Here is a 24,811-nt window from a genome sequence, read left to right on the forward strand (position 1 = left end):
GCATACACACATGCAAATGGCCACCTCCCTGTTCAAGTCACCGTTGATCTCTGCATCTTCTTTGTCACTTCATGCCCCTCACAAATCAGATGCATCAACCCTGTTCTCCAGTTTGTGTGGATCAAGACTCACATTTCTAGCCTTTTAGTCATCCTTCCATTTTTCTACATTCCTTTTTTTCCCAGTGGGGTCTTCTTTCTTTAGACTTCACCACTCACTGAAGATTGGCTGGACTCCCAGTAAACCTGTCTATCTAGTATGCACCAAATGGCATGAAATCCAAAGATATGAATTCAATTAAAAGTTCATTTAGGTGAATCATTTGATGCTTTGAGTGTCTCCATTTCATTATGAGCTAAATGAGAATAATTAATCCTTATGTACCTGTTCATCATCTACCATTATCTCACTGGAGAAAGGAAGTTAATATTTTCAGTGTCAGTTTCCAGGATGAGAAGTTGTCACACTGCACTTATAAACATTAGCAAGACAGATAAGATAATGGTTGTATGTGCTTTGAGCTTCTCAAGAGAGTTCTGTTTTTCCTGTGTACATGCATTGATCTAGTTGAATTTGATTGCAAAGCTCTTTCAGTTCAGTTCAGTTGCTCAGTCGTGTCCGACTCTTTGCAACCCCATGAATCGCAGCATGCCAGGCCTCCCTGTCCATCACCAGTAGCTATCTATATGAAAGTGGAAGTCACTGTGTCGTGTCCAACTGTTTGTGACCCCATGGACTATACATTCCATGGAATTCTCCAGGCCAGAATACTGAGTGGGCAGTCTTTCCCTTTTGCAGGGGATCTTTCCAACCTAGGGATTGGTCTCTTGCATTGCAGGCGAATTCTTTATCTGCTGAGCCACAAGGGAAGCCCAGCTCTCTATATGGATCTCTCCATATAGCTATCTATATGGATCATTGCTTCTCTGGTAATCTTTTTTAAAAAAGTGCATTATTTTTGGAGCACCCTCATAAGGATGAGCTCCTGAAATCACCACTGTTAGGATAATTCATTGGTCCCACAGTGAGGTGTGAGGGGTGTATTAGAAATCTTAGGACTCATCTTGCCTTTTGGAAATAAATATCTGAATTTGACCTGATTTAATTCCAGTTTCCTGTGAATTCAGTTTCAAGATAGTATCACATCCTGTAAGTAAGTGTTAGTTGCTCAGTCGTGCCCGACTCTTTGCAACCCCATGGACTGCAGCCCACCAGGCTGCTCTGTGCATGAGATTTTCCAGGCAAGGAGACTGGAGTGGGTTGCCATTTCCTTCTCCAGGGGATCTTCCCAATCCAGGGCTCTAACCCGGGTCTCCTGCACTGCAGGCAGATTCTTTACCAACTGAGCTCCAAGGGAAGCCCACACCCTGTAAAGTGCCCAGCGCATAAAGATAAGTACAAATTAGTTCCAACTGTGAATTAAACATCAAAAAGGAGACAGCAACTTATTTTACTTTTGAAATGCCTTTTTTTCCAAATCTGTAATTCAGTCATCTATTGAGAAATCACTCTCCCAAACATTCACTCTCTACCTACCATTTCACCTCTCCAAGAACCACGAGTGCAGGGGCCTTTGTTCAATCCAGTTCACCTTCCCGACTACCCATATTTCTTCATGCTTCCAGTTTTTCAGAATACAACTCCAGATACAGCACAATTCTTCTTTGAAGTCAGGTAGGGGTCATGAATCAAAGACTCAAAGATAAAATTATCAGGCACATCAGAAAAGGGAACTATGGCAATATGCATAGATTAATACATTTTGTTACTGTCAATAAATTATAAATACATGAGAATCCTAGATTATCAAACTACAGGTCACTTCAAGCCAAAAAGGAGCTACATGAAAGGGAAAAAAGGAAGGCCTTATATTCTTATTACCTCTTTTCATTGTAGAGCCTTGCAAAGCAGCCTCATTTCCAAAATCGTCTTCCTCTGTTTTACCTCATTTATGACTTTTTAAGTACCTCAGGAGTTATTTATTTTATTTATATAGTATGAAACAGTCAAGATTCATGCTTTTTTTATTTTTATTTTATATTGAAGCATAGTTGATTAACAACGTTGTGTTAGTTTCAGGCATCAGCAAAGTGATTCAGTTATACACCTATTCTTTTACAAATTATTTCAAATTATTTAGGTTACTACAGAATATTGAGCAGTGTTCCCTGCGCTATACAGTAGTTGGTTATCTATTTTAAGCATACTAGTGAATGGCACCCCACTCCAGTACTCTTGCCCATTGACGGAGTAAATCCCATGGAAAATCCCATGGACAGAGGAGCCTGGTGGGCTGCCGTCCATGGGGTCACACAGAGTCGGACACGACTGAGCGACTTCACTTTCACTTTTCACTTTCATGCATTGGAGAAGGAAATGGCAACCCACTCCAGTGTTCTCACCTGGAGGATCCCAGGGACGGGGGAGCCTGGTGGGCTGCCATCTATGGGGTCGCAGAGTCAGACACAACTGAAAGGACTTAGCAGGAGCAGCAGCAGTGTGATATGTCAATACCAAACTCCCGGTCTGTCCCTCTGCTCCCCACTTCCTGCTCTGGTAACCATAAGTTCTTTCTCTAAGTCAGTGAGTCTGTCAATATCTCATTCTTACTTGCCTCCAGGAACCTAAAGAGATGTCAGAGACCATTGGAGAAAAGCCCATTCTTGTCAACTGCCTTCTTTTTTCTTTTTGCTCTTTTCTGATGGTTTTGGAGTCAGTTCCTTCTTCATTATCAGAAAAAGGATGGCCGTAGCAGAGGTGAGCCCTTCCTTTGCAGAGGAAGCCATGTTATGTGTCTACCTCTCTGGGCTCCCATTTGACCTTGGTATATTTAAGAGGGGGAGGCCTGACCCCTACATGGGCATAGAGCTGGGATGCTGAAGTTACCCCCAAAGCTGCTTCCCTCTCAGTCCTAAGCTTTGAGAAATCTATTCTTGCTTTGGTCTTCAGATTTTTGTGTGTAGTGTGTGCTCTCAACAGCTATTTTCTTACTGTTGCTCTGAAATGTGGGGAACTTGGAAATTGAGTTGGAAGGAAAAAAGGTGACCATCCAATGCTCCTCAGTGCTAAGGACCCAGGCCCCTTGAAAGTAGGCAAAAAATAATCCAAGTAGTGCAACTAGTCTTCTCAGGAAGACTGACCTGGGGATTTATTTGCATAAAGACCCTTTTCATACTCACATTTTCTGATTTCCATTAATAAAAATATCTCTATGTCTAGAGGAAAGCAGAACTTCAATTTTTGAGTATCACCTGCCTACAGTCCATCTCCCAGCCCTCAACATGATTCTAGATTGCTCAGAGATTCTGAAATTAAATCATGAATGATTTCTTTGGAAAAAAAGAAAATAGAAAAATATGAATGTGTTATAATATTCTCCCTATACACCAAGTCCCATGGCCTTCAATGTGCAATAGTGAGTGTGGAAATTCTAAAAGAATTGTTAACATATTACTTTTAATATATTTTAACACTAGTTTTGAAGTGTGTCTTTTTCTTTACTATGGGTGATGCAACCTTGAAATTTATTTAAGATGAAACAATGCAAGAATATAGGCCAAAATATTATTCAGTTCTGATCATGTTGGGAGTTTGATATTTGATTTCTAATATTGCTTTTTTCATAAATTGTAAATTGAAAATACAATTCAAAGACAGATGGCTTCAGTGGGGCTTTTTCTTCATAATTTTCAGGATTTTATAGCCCCCAAAACCATAATTAACAATTTTAAGACATCTCATTGGCTTTTGACTAATTGCATTTGTTTGCTTGCTAGTACACCTGACTGTAATTATTTCAGAATCAATTATAGAAAAGATACAAAGTTACAGAATGTAGCTCTAACCAGTTCAGTTCAGTCCCTCAGTCGTGTCCAACTCTTTGCGACCCCATGAATCACAGCACGCCAGGCCTCCCTGTCCATTACCAACTCCTGGAGTTCACACAGACTCACGTCCATCGAGTCAGTGATGCCATCCAGCCATCTTATCCTCTGTTGTCCCCTTCTCCTCCTGCCCCCAATCCCTCCCAGCATCAGGGTCTTTTCCAATGAGTCAACTCTTCGCGTGAGGTGGCCAAAGTATTGGAGTTTCAGCTTTATTTAGCATCATTCCTTCCAAAGAAATCCCAGGGCTGATCTCCTTCAGAATGGACTGGTTGGATCTCCTTGCAGTCCAAGGGACTCTCAAGAGTCTTCTCCAACACCACAGTTCAAAAGCATCAATTCTCTGGCGCTCAGCTTTCTTCACAGTCCAACTCTCACATCCGTACATGACCACTGGAAAAACCATAGACTTGACTAGACGGACCTTTGTTGGCAAAGTAATGTCTCTGCTTTTGAATATGCTGTCTAGGTTGATCATAACTTTCCTTCCAAGAAGTAAGCGTCTTTTAATTTCATGGCTGCAGTCACCATCTGCAGTGATTTTGGAGCCCAAAAAAATAAAGTCTGACACTGTTTCCACTGTTTCCCCATCTATTCCCCATGAAGTGATGGGACCAGATCCCATGATCTTCATTTTCTGAATGTTGAGTTTTAAGCCAACTTTTTCACTCTCCTCTTTCACCTTCATCAAGAGGCTTTTTAGTTCCTCTTCACTTTCTGCCATAAGGGTGTTGTCATCTGCATATCTGAGGTTATTGATATTTCTCCCGGCAATCTTGATTCCAGCTTGTGCTTCTTCCAGCCCAGCGTTTCTCATGATGTACTCTGCATAGAAGTTAAATAAGCAGGGTGACAATATACAGCTTTGATGTACTCCATTTCCTATTTGGAACCAGTCTGTTGTTCCATATCCAGTTCTAACTGTTGCTTCCTGACCTGCATACAAATCTCTCAAGAGGCAGGTCAGGTGGTCTGGTATTCCCATCTCTTTCAGAATTTTCCACAGTTTGTTGTGATCCACATAGTCAAAGGCTTTGGCATAGTCAATAAAGCAGAAATAGATGTTTTTCTGGAACTCTGTTGCTTTTTCAATGATCCAGCGGATGTTGGCAATTTGGTCTCTGGTTCCTCTGCCTTTTCTAAAACCAGCTTGAACAACTGGAAGTTCACGGTTCACGTATTGCTGAAGCCCGGCTTGGAGAATTTTGAGCATTACTTTACTAGCGTGTGAGATGAGTGCAATTGTGTGGTAGTTTGAGCATTCTTTGGCATTGCCTTTCTTTGGGATTGGAATGTAAACTGACCTTTTCCAGTCCTGTGGCCACTGCTGAGTTTTCCAAATTGGCTGGCATATTGAGTGCAGCACTTTCACAGCATCATCTTTCAGGATTTGAAAGAGCTCAACTGGAATTCCATCACCTCCACTAGCTTTGTTCGTAGTGATGCTTTCTAAGGCCCACTTGACCTCACATTCCAGGATGTCTGGCTCTAGGTGAGTGATCACACCACCGTGATTATCTGGGTCATGAAGGTTTTTTTTGGTACAGTTCTTCTGTGTATTCTTGCCATCTCTTCTTAATATCTTCTGCTTCTGTTAGGTCCATATCATTTCTGTCCTTTATCAAGCCCATCTTTGCACGAAATGTTCCCTTGGTATCTCTCATTTTCTTGAAGAGATCTCTAGTCTTTCCCATTCTGTTGTTTTCCTCTATTTCTTTGCATTGATCACTGAGGAAGGCTTTCTTATCACTAACCAGAGTGGACTGTAAAAGCATTATTTATCATATGTTCATTTTTTTCATACTTAGAAATACAGTCCCTTCTAAGATTTTTTTTTTCCTTCTGTAGTTGTTTTGGTAATTTATTACAAGGTAATAAATCATTCCATGTTTACTGATTAAAATGAGAATCATTTTATTTGTGCTCACAGGTTCTGTAGGTTAGGTGTTCAGGCAGGGTGTTTCTCCCTACACCAAGAATGTTGTTTGGAAAGAAGAATGGCTGGTGTCCCTTAAAATGACTGGGAAATGACATTGTCTACCGGCTTCTGCTAGAGAAGGCAATGGCAACCCACTCCAGTGTTGTTGCCTGGAGAATCCCAGGGACTGGGGAGCCTGGTGGGCTGCTGTCTATAGGGTCGCACAGAGTCGGACACGACTGAAGCGACTTAGCAGCAGCAACAGGCTGCTGTACTCATTCTGACACCTGGGCTAGGATGGCTCGAAAGCTGGGCTCAGCTGAAGCTATTAACTAGCATACCTAAATAAGACCCTCCATGTGACTTGGGCCTCTGCAAACCTAGTGCAGGGGTTACCAGAGGCGATACCCTCAAAGATGGAATATAGACAGCAACACTCCAGGAGAGTACGACAGCAGCTTCATGGTTATTTATGACCTCGACGTCACAGAGCATCACATCTGCCATGCTCTATTTGTCAACACAGTCACAAGCCCACCCAGCTTCCCGATGAAGGTACAAAGATGCCATCTTCTTAATAGAAGCAGTGTCAAAGAATGTAAAACAAAGATGTTTTAAAACCATCACTGTAGAAGTGATGGATGGGATGCTTTCCATTAGTACTCCTACTTATTTGTGATTCCTCACCTCTAATGCAGGATTACACATTTGCAATATGGCTAGTCAGTGTTAAAAATCCCTGTCTAACCAGATATGTACCTTAGAATGCTTTCGGTTGAAAGTGACAGAAACCCTAACTCAACCTGGCATCACTTAAAAAGAGAACTGAAAATGTCATTGGTAAGGTAGGCAACCCTTTAAGAGAGGGTTGGTTCAGTCCCTTAGAAGCACTGAAAAGATACTTTTCTCCCCTATTTCATCACTCTTAGTGTTGACTTTATCCTTCTTCTAATCTCCATGCTCAACTGTGCATGCGGGCTCAATCACTTCAATCATGTCTGACCCTTTATGACCCTATGTAGTGTAGCCTGCCAGACTCCAGGCAAGAATACTGGAGTGAATTGCCATGCCCTCCTCCAGGGGATCTTTCCAACCCAGGGATCAAACCTGGGTCTTCTGCATTGCAGATGGATTCTTTACCCCTGAGCTACCGGGGAAGCCCATGTCAATTGTATGTTAAAGTAATGAGATTAAAAGAGCTTTCCTCCTCTTCTGCTTCACAGAGGCCTGACCCTCACTTATCTGGAACAATTTAGGTCACTTACATAACCCTGAAACAGTTTCCAAGGTCAAAGTCAAGTTCCGATTGGCTGACATTTAGATGCTCATTCCTGAAGTAGTCCTGATTTCAGCGGAGATGAGTTTATACCACTTGACTCCAGAATGAGGGTGTGAGAGATCCTTGTTAATGTTGTGCCTGCTCCCCACTGAGAAATGGGTGGAAGGTGATGGGAAGGCAGCTGTGAATTCCATTTCATCTTGGAACCTTCTCTGAAAACACAAAGTCATTTGACCGTGAGGTGATGCAGCTATTGCCTTGGCCTCATTAGCATCACAGTTCAATGAGCTGAGAGTTCATGGTCTCATTCCTCTCACTTGTCAGCACCCTGCCTTTGAATCAGGTCAATGTCATATTCAGAACTGTTGTTGTTCAAGAAATCCCATTTGACAAAACAGGGCAAAAATAGCTACGGCAAAGTGACTCTGAACTTAGCTGCTCTGTCCCATCAGGGAGTGGTGGGAGCACAGTCACTGGCTTTGGGGAAATGTTTGGAATCATGACCGTGTGTGCACCTGTGTCTGTGTCAGGGTATATTTCTTACTTTGGATAAATGCTGACTTTTGCCTGAGAAAGTAGCTTTCTATCTGAGGCGATGAGCTCTTTCTTAAGAACCACAAATATCTTCCTCTGTTTTTCAGAGTTGACGCAGAGTTTAAAAATGTCACCTCTTCTGCCAAGACTTTTATTCATTGTTTCCCACCTCAAGTTGATGAAGCATGATGGAGCTATTGTCCTCACTCTGCGGTTCAGGAAGCAGGGACAGAGGGTTAACCTACTTGTCTGTGACAACATGTCAAAGCAGGGATGGAGTTGGCATTAGAAATCATTTCCTAGAATCTTGGCTCAGTGCTTTCTTTAAAAAGAATGATGAAAGTTCCAAGTAACAACAAAAAAGCACAAATCATCAAATACAAACATGTTGAAACCCATCAGTCAGTCTCAGAAATTTTGTAGTAAACATGTATTTCTAAACAGACTGGAAATCTCCTTTGTGCCCTGTTTGGTTCTCATCCCGAACTTTTCCTTCCCTAAGAAAATCAATATCCTGAATGTGGTATTTTATATTCTCAGATTTTTCTCTATATGTATGTATCCATAAAAATATGGTACATTTTTGCACATTTGGCTTTATATTATTGCTCTTATCTTATCTGAATCTTTTTGCTTTTTGCTCAATATAGTTCTTAGTATACATTCATGTTAATACGTACAGCATGTTTATTCATTTTGTATGTATATTTGTCACTTAGTCGTGTCTTGACTTCTGCAATCCTGTGGACTGTGGCCTGCCAGGATCCCCTGTCCATGGAATTCTCCAGGAAAGAATACTGGAGTTAAAAAAAAAAAAAAAAACTGGAGTGGTTTGCCATTCCCTCCTCCAGGGTACCTTCCCAACCTAGGGATTGAACCCAGGTCTCCTGCACTGCAGACAGATTCTTTACCATCTGAGGTACAAGGAATTAGATTCCATGTCATTATATAGATATATAAATATATGACAGATTACTTCTCTTTAATCATCATTTAGATTTTTGCTGCTATTTAATATAACCAATAATACAATGCAAATTCTTGTACCTTTCACCTTCTGATTACTTTCTTAAACCCTGCTTGACAACAAGAATACTCTTACTGAGATAAGTATAGAGATTCAGTTGCTCTGTCTAAATCCAGTCCTAGAGTAATGCAGGAGTGAGTATCAAAAGCAACATTTATCGGCTATATTTACATTGGAGGAAACTGTACCTGAGCAGGACACTCTATATGAGGCCTTCATGGGACACACCCCTCCCCTAGACACTCTGCTGTAGTTCCTCTCCAAAGTACCCAGATAACAGTATCTGATGCACATTTCTGAGTTGTATTACAAATGGAAGAAGTCAATTACTGACTACCATGAGCATGTAACCCCCAGACCTATTGGCGCCTGAGGTATGATGTTAACCCCTGTGACACTGCCCTGTTACGTCACCATCAACCAATCAGAGAATTGTGCACAAGGTGATCACATACCCTGGGAAGCCACTCCCTCATTTTGCCTTTAAAAATGCTTTGCTGAGGTCAGTTCAGGGGTTCAGGCCTTTTGAGCACTAGCCGTCCAGGACTCCTTGCTTGGTGCTCCACAGGAAACACAGCACGTATCTTCACCTCAACTCAGAGTCAGTAGATTAGCTTCCCTCCGAGTGGGTGCGCAGACCCCAGTTGGTTCAGTAACAAAACCCATCCACGTTCCATGGATAGCGGGATTTTCAGTTGCTATTTCAGGATCTATCATTACATCTTGAAATCTCACCTATTTGGTCATTACTAACTCTGCATGTTTCTAGAACCAGACTGGAATTCCTGGGCCTGCAGGATTTGTGTCAGGTTAAAAAAAAAATCGGCCTCAATCAAAGTGATGGACTGATAGGGGTGTGCTCTGAATAAAGCAAGTTTTATCATTACAGAAATAGAAACAGTGGCTTGAAAAATTTAAGATCATCAAATGTCTTCCTTCTAAAAAGCATGCCATAAGGAGAAGGAGTGAAATTTCTACGGATCATCATTTCTATGTATCTGAAAGCACTGTCTTTATGTGGTAGAAATGAGCAAAGGATGGCCATTTGTTTGACTTATTTTAGGAACCTTGTAGTCTGTTTAAAATGGCTGATTTAAAAATCTTCACATCAACTATGAAACTAAATCATTTTGAAAAGTTATTATGCTTTGTTCTGGATTCTCAGAGTTCTGAAGAAGCCTGGTCTATTGTTTTAATACTGGAATTGCTTTTTTAATGCCACCAGCCAACTGTGAAGACACTAACACAGTTTGGAGGAAAATTACTGGCACAGTACTGGAGACACTGGGTTTTTGACTTGTCTCCTCTGACTATGAACCTTATGAAACAATCACCTAAACATCTTGAATATAGACTTACCTTAAATCCATGCTTTGCAAGATTTTTTTTTTTTCATGTTGACATGATTTAGATGTTAAATCAATTTGGTGGGTTGGGACCAACATTCAAAAGAAAGCAACATGGAATGTGAATATGACAGTGTGAGTCGCTCAGTCCTGTCTGACTCTTTGCTACTCATGGACTGTAGCTCGCCAGGCTTCTCTGTCCATGGGATTTCCCAGGCAAGAATATTGGAGTGAGTAGTCATTCCCTTCTCCAGGGGATCTTCCCAACCCAGGGATCAAGCTTGGGTCTCCTGCATTGCAAGCAGATTCTTTACCATCTAAGTCACCAGTGAAGCCCAGGGGTAAATAGATTTCATAAAATGTGTGTTACAAAGGGATAAACGTGTGCCTAACTGGACAATTATATGAAGTAAAATTCTTTTGTATTCCTTTCAAAAATGTTTGAAAGTCATTTATACCAGGTGATTTCAGAAAGTGTCTCAGGGACCTGTCAGATATGGTTATGTCCATATTTAAAATTCACCAGGTGCTCCCATTTTTTAAGGAAGAAGTTCAGATATCTCAGAATAGTAGCAAAACTCTTCATAATTCTTGCCTCTGAGATCATGCTCTCCAAGGATGTGGTGAACTCCCACTTTTCCTCATAGGTCCGTGCCTTTGCTGACACTTTTCTCTCACCATAAAATGCTCTCATTAGACACAAAGCATTACCTTTGTTAGAAACCCTTCCAAATCCAACTATTCTTCATTGAATTGCCCACTCCTTTTCTTAGACCCCTAATATTATTTTTACTGTTGTGTCATAGCCCATGACCGCATACACTTGACTGCAGTTAATAATGGTTTAAAAATCTATCCCACCCTGCGACCTTGGAGACTTGGCGGTCAGGTCTTTGTATTATGAGAATTCAGGGTTTTTTCCCCTTTTCTTATATATGTGTACTCTGTTCTCCCTTGCTTTTAAAATAACTACTATTTTAAAGCAATGCATATTTATTGTAAGTGTCTCAAATGACATAAAAAAGCAGTTGAGTGAGGGATAGATTGGGAGTTTGGGATTGACATGTGCACATGGCTATATTTAAAATAGATAACCAACAAGAATCTAGTGTTTAGCACAGGGAACTCTGCTCAATATTCTGTGATAGCCTAAACTGGAAAAGAATTTGAGAAAGAATAGGTACATGTATAGGTATAACTGAATCACTTTGCTTTACACCTGAAACTAACACACTGTTAATCAATTATATTTCAATATAAAATATATATGTGTTTTAAAAAGCAGCTGAAAAATCACCCTAAGTCTCACAACCCAAAGATGAATGCTGTTAGTATCTAAACCGATGTCTTGTTCTGCCTGCGGTTTCATAGAGAGGCAAGCGTGTGCACACATAGTGGCACACAAATAAATTCACACGCATACACAGTGTTATATAAATAAATTCATTTATTAATATGACTGATTTTTCCTTTCAGCAATGTCAAGGTCACTTTCTATGTCAATGATACCCCCTTTTCATCATTTAAAATTGCTGATCATTATTCTAAGCCATGGACTATTGGGGTTTTATTTTGTTTGCCATTTATCAGCATTAAGAGGCATGATGGCAGACCTGACTTACTCCTCCTGCTCTGTAAGCATCAGTTAGAAGGCACCATGACTGTCCTCGGTGTCTTCCATTAGCTCTTGAGTCCTGCACTGACTCAGCAATTCTCTTCAAGGCCTTCTGTATTTACGCCTCCTCCCCTTTATCCTTAACCTGTGTCCTGTTCAAGTCTCTGTGTATCAGAGTCTCCTGCCTAACAATGCGAGGTTTTTAGGGAAAGTTTCTCTGTCTTAACAGAATCATTGGGACTTCCCTGGTCAGCCAGTGATTAAGGCTCCATGCTTCCCATGCAGGGGGTGTGGGTTCTATCCCTGGTTGGGGAACTAAGATCCTGCATATACATTGTGGCCAAAAAAATTAGAAAAGGAAAAAAGAATTGTCTATAGTTACACAGAAAAAAATTGACTTTTGACAGTTTTCGCATTTAGGAACTAATAAAGAGGAATCATGCATATGTTTATAATAGCCAGGACATGGAAGCAACCTAGATGTCCATCAGCAGATGAATGGATAAGAAAGCTGTGGTACATATACACAATGGAGTATTACTCAGCCATTAAAAAGAATACATTTGAATCAGTTCTAATGAGGTGGATGAAACTGGAACCTATTATACAGAGTGAAGTAAGCCAGAAGGAAAAACACCAATACAGTATACTAACGCATATATATGGAATTTAGAAAGATGGTAACAATAACCCTGTGTACGAGACAGCAAAAGAGACACTGATGTATAGAATAGTCTTATGGACTCTGTGGGAGAGGGAGAGGGTGGGAAGATTTGGGAGAATGGCATTGAAACGTGTAAAATATCATGTAAGAAACGAGTTGCCAGTCCAGGTTCGATGCACGATACTGGATGCTTGGGGCTAGTGCACTGGGACGACCCAGAGGGATGGTATGGGGAGGGAGGAGGGAGGAGGGTTCAGGATGGGGAACACATGCATACCTGTGGCGGATTCATTTTGATATTTGGCAAAACTAATACAATTATGTAAAGTTTAAAAAAAAAAAATCCTGGAGTTGGACTTCAGGGAAAGTTTGAAGCAAAAAAAAAAAGTTGCATCTCACCTCCTTAAAACAGGATATGAATCTGGATTGTCCTGACCTTCTTCTATTTTGTGGACATGAAATTCAAGATGATATATAATTGTTTTCAATGCTTAGTTCCATTTCACCAACCACTTCCACTCTTGGTAGATATAAATTGCAAATACATTTTATTAGGAAATATTTCCTCTACTCTCTGGGGCTGAAGTCAAGAACTACTCAGATATATTATTTTAATAAAAGGAAATATCTAGTACAATTTTGGAAAGTGTAAAGCTTCATTATAATTAAAGCTTATTTGTGTCATTTTTAATGTGATCAGATTCAGGAACATATCTATCTCTTTAATGTAACAAGATAGCTTGGATATAGTCCATATTGTTCTTATGTATTTTCTTCTGCTTTTAGCCTCAGTTATAGCTCTCAGGAGTTCTTCATCCCTTAATTTGTGGATTCCATGGTAGAGTGATGGTACTAACCCAACCATTCTCTTAGGCTTTTTGTGTCCATCTCTGTATTCTAAACTTGAATTCCATCTCCCTGAGACTCAGGGACACTGTGTCATAATGTACATTTCCTTAGGTTTAAATATGAACCATATGCCATTGGGTACCCGTGCTCTAGTTATGAGTATGTAGAGATCTGAGCAATTGGTCACTTCCTGCTCCCTTCCTCAGTTATCGCATTTAATTAACTATTGCCTCTTGCGTTGTTCCTCTTTCCATCCATACCTCTGCTCCTTAATGGCACTTGTTCTCAACCAGAATAGACTTTACAAGGCACATTTGCAATGTCTGAAGATACTTTTGATTATCACAATGCAAGGGTAATAATGACTTCTAAATGATAGAGGTCAGAATGCAGTTTAACATCCCACAACACAGACTATAGGCCCATTCTCAACAACGTGTTAGCCAGTCCAAAATGTCAGTATCGCCTAAGTTGAAGAATCTTGCTGCGTAGAAACTGATTTCATGTGTTTTGGTTGAACTCCAAATTTCACCTCTGAGATGTTCAGTTTGATATAATCTCGTGATTCAAACTAGCTGCTTGGTCACCAAAAATGAAAAGTTGTGTCTCACACCTCATCCACATTGTATGCTTTCATTGAAGTGAGGCAGCCCTCATCATTAAAACTTTTCCCTTCTTGGTAAGTATTATATGACCAGTTATACACCATAAGGAATGAGGGAAACTGAGGCATATTTCTAAGTAAAGTATGAGTAAGTAAGGAAGTATGATTATCCTCAAATACTCTCTGCTCCAAAGTGGCATTTGTTGTTTTGGAAACTGCATTTACAAATATGTTTAAAAAAACCCTGTGGGCAGCTTAACTCTAACACAAATTTCCTTTTTACCCCGCCTTTCTTGTTTTTCAGACATTTCACATTTTCAAGAACAGAATGATTTAAAAGGATTACTCGAAAATCTCCATCAAAATATCCAAGCCAAAAAGAGAAAGAATGTAGAAATCATGTGGCTGGCTGCAACGGTAGGCACTCTTCTGTCAAATATTATTCCTTGTCACCATGATGATCAATCAGCAAGCATATTGGCATATTGGGTATCTGCTCTGTAGGGTCCAACTTCTGCACTTTGGCTTACCAGATGTCACTCTCCATTATTCAAGAGATTAGGCATCTAGCTTATCAATAGTCTAGAACACAAGATAGAAGATGTATTCAGCAAGAAAAAATCCTATTCATTAGCTTTTCTTATAAATTCAGGATGTGTTTGATACTTTGAGGTTAAAATCAAGTGTCTGTGATTTTCTTGATATTGTGTGTTGCAATGTCAATTGCCCATCTCAATAAGGTTTTGAAGTGATGCCCTAGAGAAGTATGGTTTCAACAGAATGTGATTATCTGATCTCTGACTCACAGCCTCGGTAGGGCTTCTGGACATAGTGCTTTGTTAATGAGCTTGTAAATGTACTTGTTCATCTCGATATTGGCATAGAATTTATTACTGATGGATGGCTCTTGGGGTAATGAGCTATATTTTGTATGGTCTTTTCTCATTTAATGGCACCCTCAAGGTAAAAGATATACTTGCTTTCCCACTCCAGGTTTCTACAAAATCGAGGGAGAAAACTGTGCCTATATTTTTAAACTCTTATCTGGCAACCATTCAGGCATAGCTCACATGAAAATATGAATTTTGTTAAACGTTCAGGCCCAGAGATCCTTTCACGAGGAAAGGATCTTTTCATCAGGAAAGACACACTTTGGAGATCTTTTTGATGCATGTCATATTTGTACTTACTGCACATACAGGGCTGCTTATGTAATTTGGAGTTCAGTGTAACAGATCTTCTTGTGTGTGCTATTCATTTTCTATCAATAGTATTTAAAACAAAGGCTTTCCCCTACTGCAAACGGTTCAATTATAGTCCAGTATTACTTACTGTCTTCTGGGAAAAAGGAATGGATAATTTACCATGCGTATATATAAAATAATTTACCAAGAACAGGGCAGGGGGAAAGCTGCTTTGGTTTCCCTTCATGCCCTCTTGGAGCCCCAGGGAAGAACATGAAAGGCAGCAGTATGAAAGATTGCTTTTGAGCAGCTCATTTACACTGGTCCCATTTAGCATCATCCTGCATTACATGAAGGTTGTTTTTAATAGTTCTTTCTCCCATGTCTGCTCTTTACATCTTCAAAGACTGCTATGGTTGCTAATTCTCAGAAAAATTTCACAAAGACAGGTCATAAGTTATTTTTGCAACATTACTAATGACATGAGAGCACAAAAGGAGTTTGATCATTTCCCAGGGCTATCTGACAACTTAGGAACATATACACATGTCATTATATACATATTGTCAGTCATGTAAATTTTTAAGTTAAGGATGCACAGAACCACAAATGTATGTTTTTTCTAGTACATGTAGTTTTCTTATTTGAATATATAAAGAAATTTCCCATAAATCCTACACTTTTCTGAAAATGTTTTTGAAACGTATCAGTTCAGTTCAGTCGCTCAGTCGTGTCCGACTCTTTGCGACCCCATGAATCGCAGCACTCCAGGCCTCCCTATCCATCATCAACTCCTGGAGTTCACCCAAACTTTTGTCCATCGAGTCAGTGATGCCATCCAGCCATCTCATCCTCTGTCGTCCCCTTCTCCTCCTGTCCCCAATCCCTCCCAGCATCAGGGTCTTTTCCAATGAGTCAACTCTTCACATGAGGTGGCCAAAGTATTGGAGTTTCAACTTTAGCTGAAATGTATATACCAGTCAAATATGGCTTACTCACAACTTCCCACTGAATGAATGAATGGATGTTTGCCTGCCTTGATAAATGTACAACACCCATAGTGTACAAATTTGACATTCTGTAGGAATATTGGCTTAACTATAAATAGCATATCTGTAGAGTGATACATGAGTTTCAGTATCCTCTTTGTAAACCAGGGACCTTGGTATTACTCTTCAAGAAATATAGAAATTCCCTTCAACATCTTCCACAAAATTTTAATTTTTGTCTCTATTTCTTCTTTAAAACAAAGAAATATTGCTTCTTTTTTTTTTTTTACTGTTTTATGTTCTAATTAAAAATATAAAGCTATTTGATTTTATCTCAATGAATTTTTAAAACTGAAAATGAGAACTTAAAAATACCAAACACTAAATTAAGCTAATGTTAAATTAAATGTTAAATTTAAATTTAGAGCCAAATTAAACAACTCATTTGGCTCTAAAGAGTTGTGAAATACAGAAATGAAGACCCAAACAGTCTGCTTTGAAGGAATTGCCCAAGCTTCCTATTTGTTTTAAATTTGACACATGAAATATCCTTAATAGGATAGCTGCATATAATTGTGACAGAGCATTTTAAAGAATATTCACTCTTTTTAAAGATCATCTCTCATAAGTGACCATTGAGGTCTATATACTGTTATTATAAATTTAGTAAAGCTTTTGTTATTTTATATGAAAAATTTTGAAATACTGTTTATTTAAAAACATTAGAGTTTTCTAGATAAAAAAAAGATTATGTGTTGAAATCATGCTCTCACATTTCTCTAGTCACGTTAAAGATGGTGAGAAAGTATTTACCTAAGGTCTATTAAAGAGTTGTAAATCCTAAGCTAAGTGTTGGAGTCATATTTAAATCATGGTAAAAACCTTTGATGAACTGTATTATTATACCCTCTTTTCAAAGTAGGCAACTGTTAAGGCTTCCTTGATGGCAGATAATAAAGCAGACCTGTATTTCATCACATTAAATGTATCTTAAGTGCATGTTGATTAACATTGTTGATGCTACGTTGATGATTGGTGTCTCATATCAGAGCATTACCAGGGCCAGGGAAGGAAAAAGAATGGAGTGATTCGCCTGTTACCTAGCAGGCAATAAGCCCATAAATTATTGCTACTCAGAGATTCTTCTTCTGGCTTACATCAGAATAACAAGAAAAAAAAAAAAAAGAATTACAGAGAGAAGCAGAATAGAACAGAAGTTAAAGACTTGGTCCTTGTTAGATAGAGTTATATTAGTACCCTGGCTCTGCTCTGTTGTACATAAGTCATCTTACCTATCTAAACTTCAGTGTTCTCATCTGTAAGATAAGAGGAATATGCTTTCCTCCAGGGTTCATGTGCAATTAAATTGGAAGAGCAGATCTATGTGAAATTTATTAGCATTGTGCCGGGTGCACAGTAGATATGCAATTAACAATGGCCATTTGTGGCGTCCTAGTTCTTGTTAGTTACATTGATGAGTGGTTTCCTTATCTGCTGCACTTGGCACCACGTGGATGTTTAAAGTCTCATACTATCCCACAGAGATTAGCAAAAGTTATTTCAAACATATGTGAGAAGGTATTAGCTCTTTAATATTCAAAGGGCTTATCCAGGAAATACAGATTTTTTTCCCCCATCACTAATAAGATGTTACTTCTGAGCTGTGATTATTATCATTAGCCCCTGCAGCTTAGATACCCTCTCAGAGCATCGCTGCCTCTGAGGAATATTTACCATCTTACGTGCCTTCAACAGCCCCACACCTCATGTACAAAGAGCTAAATAAATTAAATCTATTCCATCAGCTTTTGAAATGAAAAGGTATTATTTTTCCATTCCACAGGGCATATTGAAATAGTTGACTTTCATAAAATTAGCATAAATTTGGTAAGTTTAGACTAGGAGTGTTTAGAGGACTCTGATGCTTGAGAGTAATCTACAAATAAACAAGAAACCATTTCTATGTCTGTTACAGATTTGTCGCAAACTAAATGGCATTCGTTTCACCTGTTGTAAAAGTGCCAAAGACAGGACGTCGATGTCCGTGACGCTTGAACAGTGCTCAATCCTGAGAGATGAGCATCAGTTACACAAGGACTTCTTTATCCGAGCACTGGATTGTATGAGAAGGTAGCCCACATGTTTTCAACTTCTTTCTTTTTAAAAAAAATTTATTGAAGTGTAGTTGATTTACAATATTGTGTTAATTTCTGCTGTACAGCAAAATTATTTAGTTATACATATGTATATATATTCATTTTCATATTCTTTTCCATTATGGTTTATCACAGCATATTGAATATAGTTCCCAGTGCTGTACAGTAAGACCTTATTTTTTCTTTTATTTTAAGGTTTTTATTTTTCCTAATACATATTGTACTGGAGGACCAAACATTTAGTAACTTCACTGCATTTCCTTGACTTTGAGCTCATGACATGAAAGATAAAATAATTTTAAGTATTCCCTCTATTCATTTTAGGCAGTAAAAAAATGTGACCAGATTTTGATCATGTGAATGGAGGATATATTTCATTAACACATTTAAACTCAAGTTGAAGGGCTCAGGTTCCTTCATGTAAAACACTTGAAGAAGAGTACAGTTCCTTTATGTACAAGTCCTTAAGTGTACACATAAAATAAAACTAAATCTTTATCCAAACAAATCAGCTATCCAAAAAATGGCATCACATGGGTCATCCTACCATGGCTTGTAGGGTCTTCCCATCTTTAACCTCTTTCCTAAAATTATTTTCACATCAGTCATCGTAAAGATGGGATAATGGATCCTTTAAAATGGAGAATTAATATGATCACTCCGCCGACATTTAAAATGTTCTGCCTGAAGTCATGTTTCCTGATTCATTTCTACAGTAATTAAATCTAAAATATAAGCCGTAATGGAAAGGAAGAAGTGCCTCTTTCCCAGGCTCTATCAGCAAGGACATACGTTAATTAGAAACTTTAGGGAACTTATCTCTTTCCTACAAAGACTGACTCAAAAGCACCACAGGAAAATGGGACAGGCTCCCAGATTGCAAGAAGGAACGTCATATGATGCACTGAGAAGGCTGCTGCTCATCTGGCACGTCATTAGCTTCACTTTTCTTTTAACTGCTCTGGGCTCTCCATGGTGAGGCGACGCTCGCCTGTGCTCTTTCTGTGCTGTGTGTTTTCCCCGCTAATGAGAGGTTTCTGAAGCCCTCGCTTTTACCCCATTTCATGTCTCTTGGCATTTTCTTTGTTCAGTGGCGTTCTACCATAACTTTTGGATAAGTGTATGAGGATGTCTTTGAGGCCTGACATGAGCATCTCAGCCATACAAACACGTTTGGTTGTTAGAAAAGACTTTTTTCAAAAATTATCTCAGCACTCACAGGGGAGATTCAGGATCTGAGTATGAAACCTTCTGTTGTGCATTTAAGAAGTATAAATATCACTATGGATGGAACAAAGATGCCAGCTGTGGAGGGCAGGCCACATGCTATTCCAGGTCAGAGACCTCAGAGGACTGGAATGAGTCAACCAACATAATTTGCAAGTTGAATTTGTTACTTGTTTATTTAAGATAGAGGTAAGAGAGGACCCTTAAATTAGAAAGGTATTTTTTCCAACTGGTAAATAAAGGGTGTATCTGTCATATACATGTTGAAATATATAACTAAATATTTTGGTAACGTATAAAGGCTGGAGGAACTAATATTATATGTCAGTATGTTTGCTAATGACATATTTATGGGGGTTAAGTTTTGGATTGTGACCTAAAGTAAGGCACTAGAAATTTAATCCAAAAATATTGAAGACCATGACTTCCATATCCCCACTACTTTGGTGATACACACACACACACACACACACACACACACACACACACATGTAAATTTCCAATCTGACAAACTTAGCCTTTGGTTTTTTGTACATGTGAGTACTGTGTGACAGTGTGAGGACTTGTCTGTGTGTGTGTGTGTGTGTGTGTGTATGTTTAAGGGAAATAAGATATATTATTGTCTTAAATAACTTCCATACCCTCCCTCTTTGGGTACCATCTTACAAGCCCATAGCTTTATAAGCTCTGGCCACAGGGAAGAGTAGATGGGAGGAAGGGACTTGGGAGCCAGCTGTCCTGAGTTTGAACCCAGGTCACGTGCCACTTACCAGCCAAGAGGAACTTAATCTCATCCTGCCTTACTACCTGAGGCAAGTTGGTACCTCAGTCCTCTCCTTATGTAAAACAAATAAGCTAATAATAATAGCCCTTCTTAGGAAGGTCTCAAGGATTAAATGAACTGATATGTGTTACATGATTAGAACAACACTTGAGAACAATCACTGTATGGTACTTGTTAGAAAAATAAATATCAAGGGTCTTGATCTTCCTGAGACAATCAAGTCTAGGCAATTATGAGCCTTGTGTATTTTTGCAAATATATTATGACATATGGTCTGACTCCAATACCATATATTAATATTAAAATCTTGTAAATAAGGTTTTGCATGCAATGTTTTGTCTATTTAAGAAAATAAGCTATTTCAATACCACCTTGAAAATGTACATGTGCTTACAAATGCTAAGCTAATTATGAGTGGATTGCATTCATTAATCTAGATAGGTTTCTTATAAATATTTTATGTTAATGTATATTGTTGTATGCCCTTACAAATAATCATAGAATTTGAGATTAAGGCATCACCTTTGAAATTTAGTCAAATCTACTTAACTGTAAGAATAAAGACTACTCAGAAAGTACTAGTTCAGTTCAGTCACTCAGTCGTGTCCGACTCTTTGTGACCCCATGAATCGCAGCACGCCAGGCCTCCCTGTCCATCACCAACTCCTGGAGTTCACCCAGACTCACATCCATCAAGTCAGTGATGCCATCCAGCCATCTCATCCTCTGTCGTCCCCTTCTCCTCCTGCCCCCAATCCCTCCCAGCATCAGGGTCTTTTCCAATGAGTCAACACTTCACATGAGGTGGCCAAAGTACTGGAGTTTCAGCTTTAGCATCATTCCTTCCAAAGAAATCCCAGGGCTGATCTCCTTCAGAATGGACTGGTTGGATCTCTTTGCAGTCCAAGGGACTCTCAAGAGTCTTCTCCAACACCACAGTTCAAAAGCATCAATTCTTCGGCGCTCAGCCTCCTTCACAGTCCAACTCTCACATCCATACATGACCACAGGAAAAACCATAGCCTTGACTAGACGAACCTTTGTTGGCAAAGTAATGTCTCTGCTTTTGAATATGCTATCTAGGTTGGTCATAACTTTCCTTCCGAAGAGTAAGTGTCTTTTAATTCCATGGCTGCAGTCACCATCTGCAGTGATTTTGGAGCCCAAGAAAATAAAGTCTGACACTGTTTCCACTGTTTCCCCATCTATTTCCCATGAAGTGATGGGACCGCTGGCACTAAAACACAGATGCCTTAGTTATATTTTTTTCCTGTGCTGTACAGTAAGACCTTGTTTGCCTTAGTTATATTTATTGTTATTTTCTTTATACCAAGCAAAACAAAATGCTGTCACTTCAAATTATTTGGTTATGTATTTGACTACTTCACATCTGTTAGTCAAAATATTACTTAACACATATGTCATAAAAACTACATACTTTTAGAAATTTGAGACTGTGTATCAGACTAGAGTATTCTGACTAAATTCTGAGATTTGAAGAGAAAACTCTAGTTCTAGAATGCAGACTTTTTGCTTTCAACCTTACCTATCCTGTTCACTATTGTATTAATATCTGGGCATTGAGCACAGTGTCTGGTCCTATGTGTGTGTGTGTGTGTGTGTGTGTGTGTGTGTGTGTGTGTGTGTGCACTTAGTTGTGTCTGACACTTTGCAACCTGTGGATTGTAGTCTGCCAGGCTCTGCTGTCCATGGAATTCTTCAGGCAAGAATGCTGGAGTGAGTTGCTATTTCCTTCTCCAGGGGGTCTTCCCAACCCAGGAATTGAACGGACATCTCTTGAGTCTCCTGTATTGGCAGGTGGATTCTTTACCACTGGTGCCACCTGAGAAGTCTGGTCCAGACTGAAATAAATATAAACAGTGGCTGAATAAATGAAGAACAATATTAATATGAATACCTTCTGTTGCCTTCTGTTTTTCAGAACTGTTTAGCAACTTTTCCATCTCTTTTTAAAATTGTGTTTTCAATTACTTTTTGAAACTGTAGTTCAGGTTTTTTTTGTGTCTAAGCCTTATTTCCTGGGGTTGCATTTGGCTCTCGGTAATTTAGTGTCTGTCATTGATTAGACAGAAGTTGTGTTCAAACAGTTCTAGCCAGTTAGAGGCTTTGTTGATGTATCTGTGTGTTAATTTGGAAATATATTCCAGTTCAAGAATTTTTGTATCCATCCTACATTTTCTTCCCATCAGGCCTTTTTAGGTCCTACTAGTCAACCCAAGATGTGTGGAAATTGGTCAAAGCCCTCTGTGGCTCTCTTGATGCCCAGGGTTTCCTTTCCCGTTGCATTCATGAGTAGTCCACTTGCTCTGGGGAGTGGCCCAAATGGAAGTGCAGCCTGAGGCCAGCTGTGAGGATTGCTGGGAGCATTTGTTTGTGTGACAACCCACTCCAGTATTCTTGCCTGGAGAATCCCATGGACAGAGGAGCCTGGCGGGCTTCATGGGGTCACAAAGAGTCAGACATGGCTGAAGCAACCTGAGCACAAGCACAAGGTTGCTAATGCTTCTGACAGTGCTGGAGTGTGTGATTTTCCACTCTTCTTCAAATGCATTCAGGGCCTTTGGCAACAAAGTTGTTGGTTTCCATGGCGACCCCACTCTGGGAGAGGGATGGGGGTGGGAGTAGCCCTGGATAGGAAGATCGTAGACTGGCTCTCTCCTTCCCTACCAGTCAGCAATTTTCCAAGTAGAAACTCTTTTCCACTCATTGCTTGACTTTGGCTGATTATTAGGGTGCTTAAATGATTGGTTTGGACAATATTTTTCAGTGTCATAGCTCTGGGAGGAGGACGAAGATTTGCAGAGCTCTTTGCTCTGCCACCTGATCAGAAGTCCTACCCTTCAGATGCTGACTTTTAGATGTACACTGGAACTGCTTCAGAGGCATTTAAAAACTTAAATTTGGACTGTGCACAGTTCATCATTGAGACAGAGACAGAATTTTTAAGAACTTTATAAATATTCTAGGACACAATCCTGGATTTTAAAAAAAACTAGCATTTTAATGGAGTTTGATTATATTTTAAAGGTATTAAATTGTTTATTTTATTTAATATCAATTATGGTTTATTTTATGGTTGAATTATTCTAAACACCTTTCAGGCTATTTACTCTGGATATTTTTTAAAGTTCACCAGGGTTATAATACCACTTCTGTTTTGCTAGTTTTATTTTTCCCCCATCTATATTAAATTTTACTTTTTTATACTGCTTATTGCTATAAGTTTCAAATTACTTATGGATGAGAAAAGTGTTATTGATAAACAAAGCTTCATCTCTCTGCTTGTTCAGAAGCCCTTTCACCAGAATAAACTCTATGAGAGTATGGATTTTTTTTTCTTGTTCACCTCTATATTTCCAGTACTAGAATAAAGTCTAGTTATGGTAGGTTCTCAATAAATATTCAGTGAATGAGTGAATGAATAACATAGGTTTCTAAAATGTTCAGGTCCTATCTGTTAGGAAGTTTTGCACATACATAGGCAGTTGGAAGTAAGGGAAATTATCACTCAGTTGTGACATTTATAAGCAAAAGTTCCACAAGATGAAAGTGAAAGTTTTAAAGAGGTTTGGATACAAATTCAAAAACAAACAGGCCACAATCTACCATCACAGGCTGAATCTGTCAACCAAAGTTTCAGAAACAGACATGATTGAAATAAAAAGGTGTTCATTTAGGGCTACAACCCAGGAGACGCAAATTCAACAAACAATTGTATTGTGTTTTATTGTTGTGTTTATTTGCTGAGTCGTGTCTGACTGTTTTGTGAACCCATGGACACCAGGCTCCTCTGTCCATGGGATTTCCCAGGCAAGAATACTAGAGTGGGTTGCTGTTTCCTTCTCCATGAGATCTTCCCAACCAGGGAATCGAACCTGCATCTCCTGCTTGGCAGGCTGATTCTTTACCTCTGAGCCACCTGGGAAGCCCTGAATTCGTCCTACCAGATTACAAAATAGGGGAGGCTTTTAAAGGCAAAAACCCATAAGGTTACAGTTAGTCCCATGAGTTGTTTATCAAGAATTACAATTGGAACTGGAAAAACAAAAGAGACTGAGGTTTGTGTCAGGAAGATCCCCTGGAGAAGGAAATGGCAACCCACTTTAGTATTGTTATCTGAAAATTCTCATGGACAGAGGAGCCTGACAAGCTGCAGTCGATGGGGTTGCAAAGAGTCGGACATGACTGAACACTACTGTGTGTGGCAAGAATGAGTGTACTTGTTAAGCGAGGATTGGTTGGCGTCCCAAACGGTTGCACAGTTACAAGGAGAGACCCTGAGACCGTAAGGTTGCAGCTGGCAGGTATTGTTCTGAGCACGACTGGTGGTGTTCTTGGGTCTGGTATAGCTCAAAGAAAGTTCAAGTTCCCAGTGGTGCAGAGACTTGTCTGACACTGGATTCTCAGTGGTCATGTGATTCAGTTTTTGTTTGCCTGTACCATGATTACTCCATGATAATTTCAACTTGTCATTGTAGCCTTTGTCCTGTTTTCAAAAATTTCAGACTCTCTCTTTTCCTGTATATCCATTATTACTTAACAGCTTCATGCTCCCAACATGTGCCACTATCTACGGTCTGTTTGACTGAAGTGGCACAAAATCCTCTTCATATTAGGAAGCTGATGAGGAGTTGGGGTAGATATGCCTCTGTAAGGAACTCTTAGCAATTGCCTATATTGTAAAACTAAAGTAGAGATTCTCCAGAGTCCCACCACAGACTCTGGGATAG

The 24,811-nt window shown here is 39.4% G+C and overlaps 1 protein-coding gene across 5 annotated transcripts in view; it reads left to right on the top strand.

Annotated features, from left to right (window-relative positions):
• Positions 1 to 24,811, top strand: part of INPP4B (inositol polyphosphate-4-phosphatase type II B) — a 714,114-nt gene that overhangs the window by 641,110 nt on the left and 48,193 nt on the right. For all 5 annotated transcript variants that reach the window (XM_019977498.2, XM_070769067.1, XM_019977497.2 and 2 more), the window contains 2 exons: positions 14,025 to 14,137; positions 17,869 to 18,023. In XM_019977498.2, coding sequence (XP_019833057.2) covers positions 14,025 to 14,137; positions 17,869 to 18,023 — 268 coding nt within the window. The remainder of the gene's footprint in view (positions 1 to 14,024; positions 14,138 to 17,868; positions 18,024 to 24,811) is intronic.

The sequence above is a fragment of the Bos indicus genome, chromosome 17 (assembly GCF_029378745.1).
Source record: "Bos indicus isolate NIAB-ARS_2022 breed Sahiwal x Tharparkar chromosome 17, NIAB-ARS_B.indTharparkar_mat_pri_1.0, whole genome shotgun sequence".
NCBI lineage: Eukaryota > Metazoa > Chordata > Mammalia > Artiodactyla > Bovidae > Bos > Bos indicus.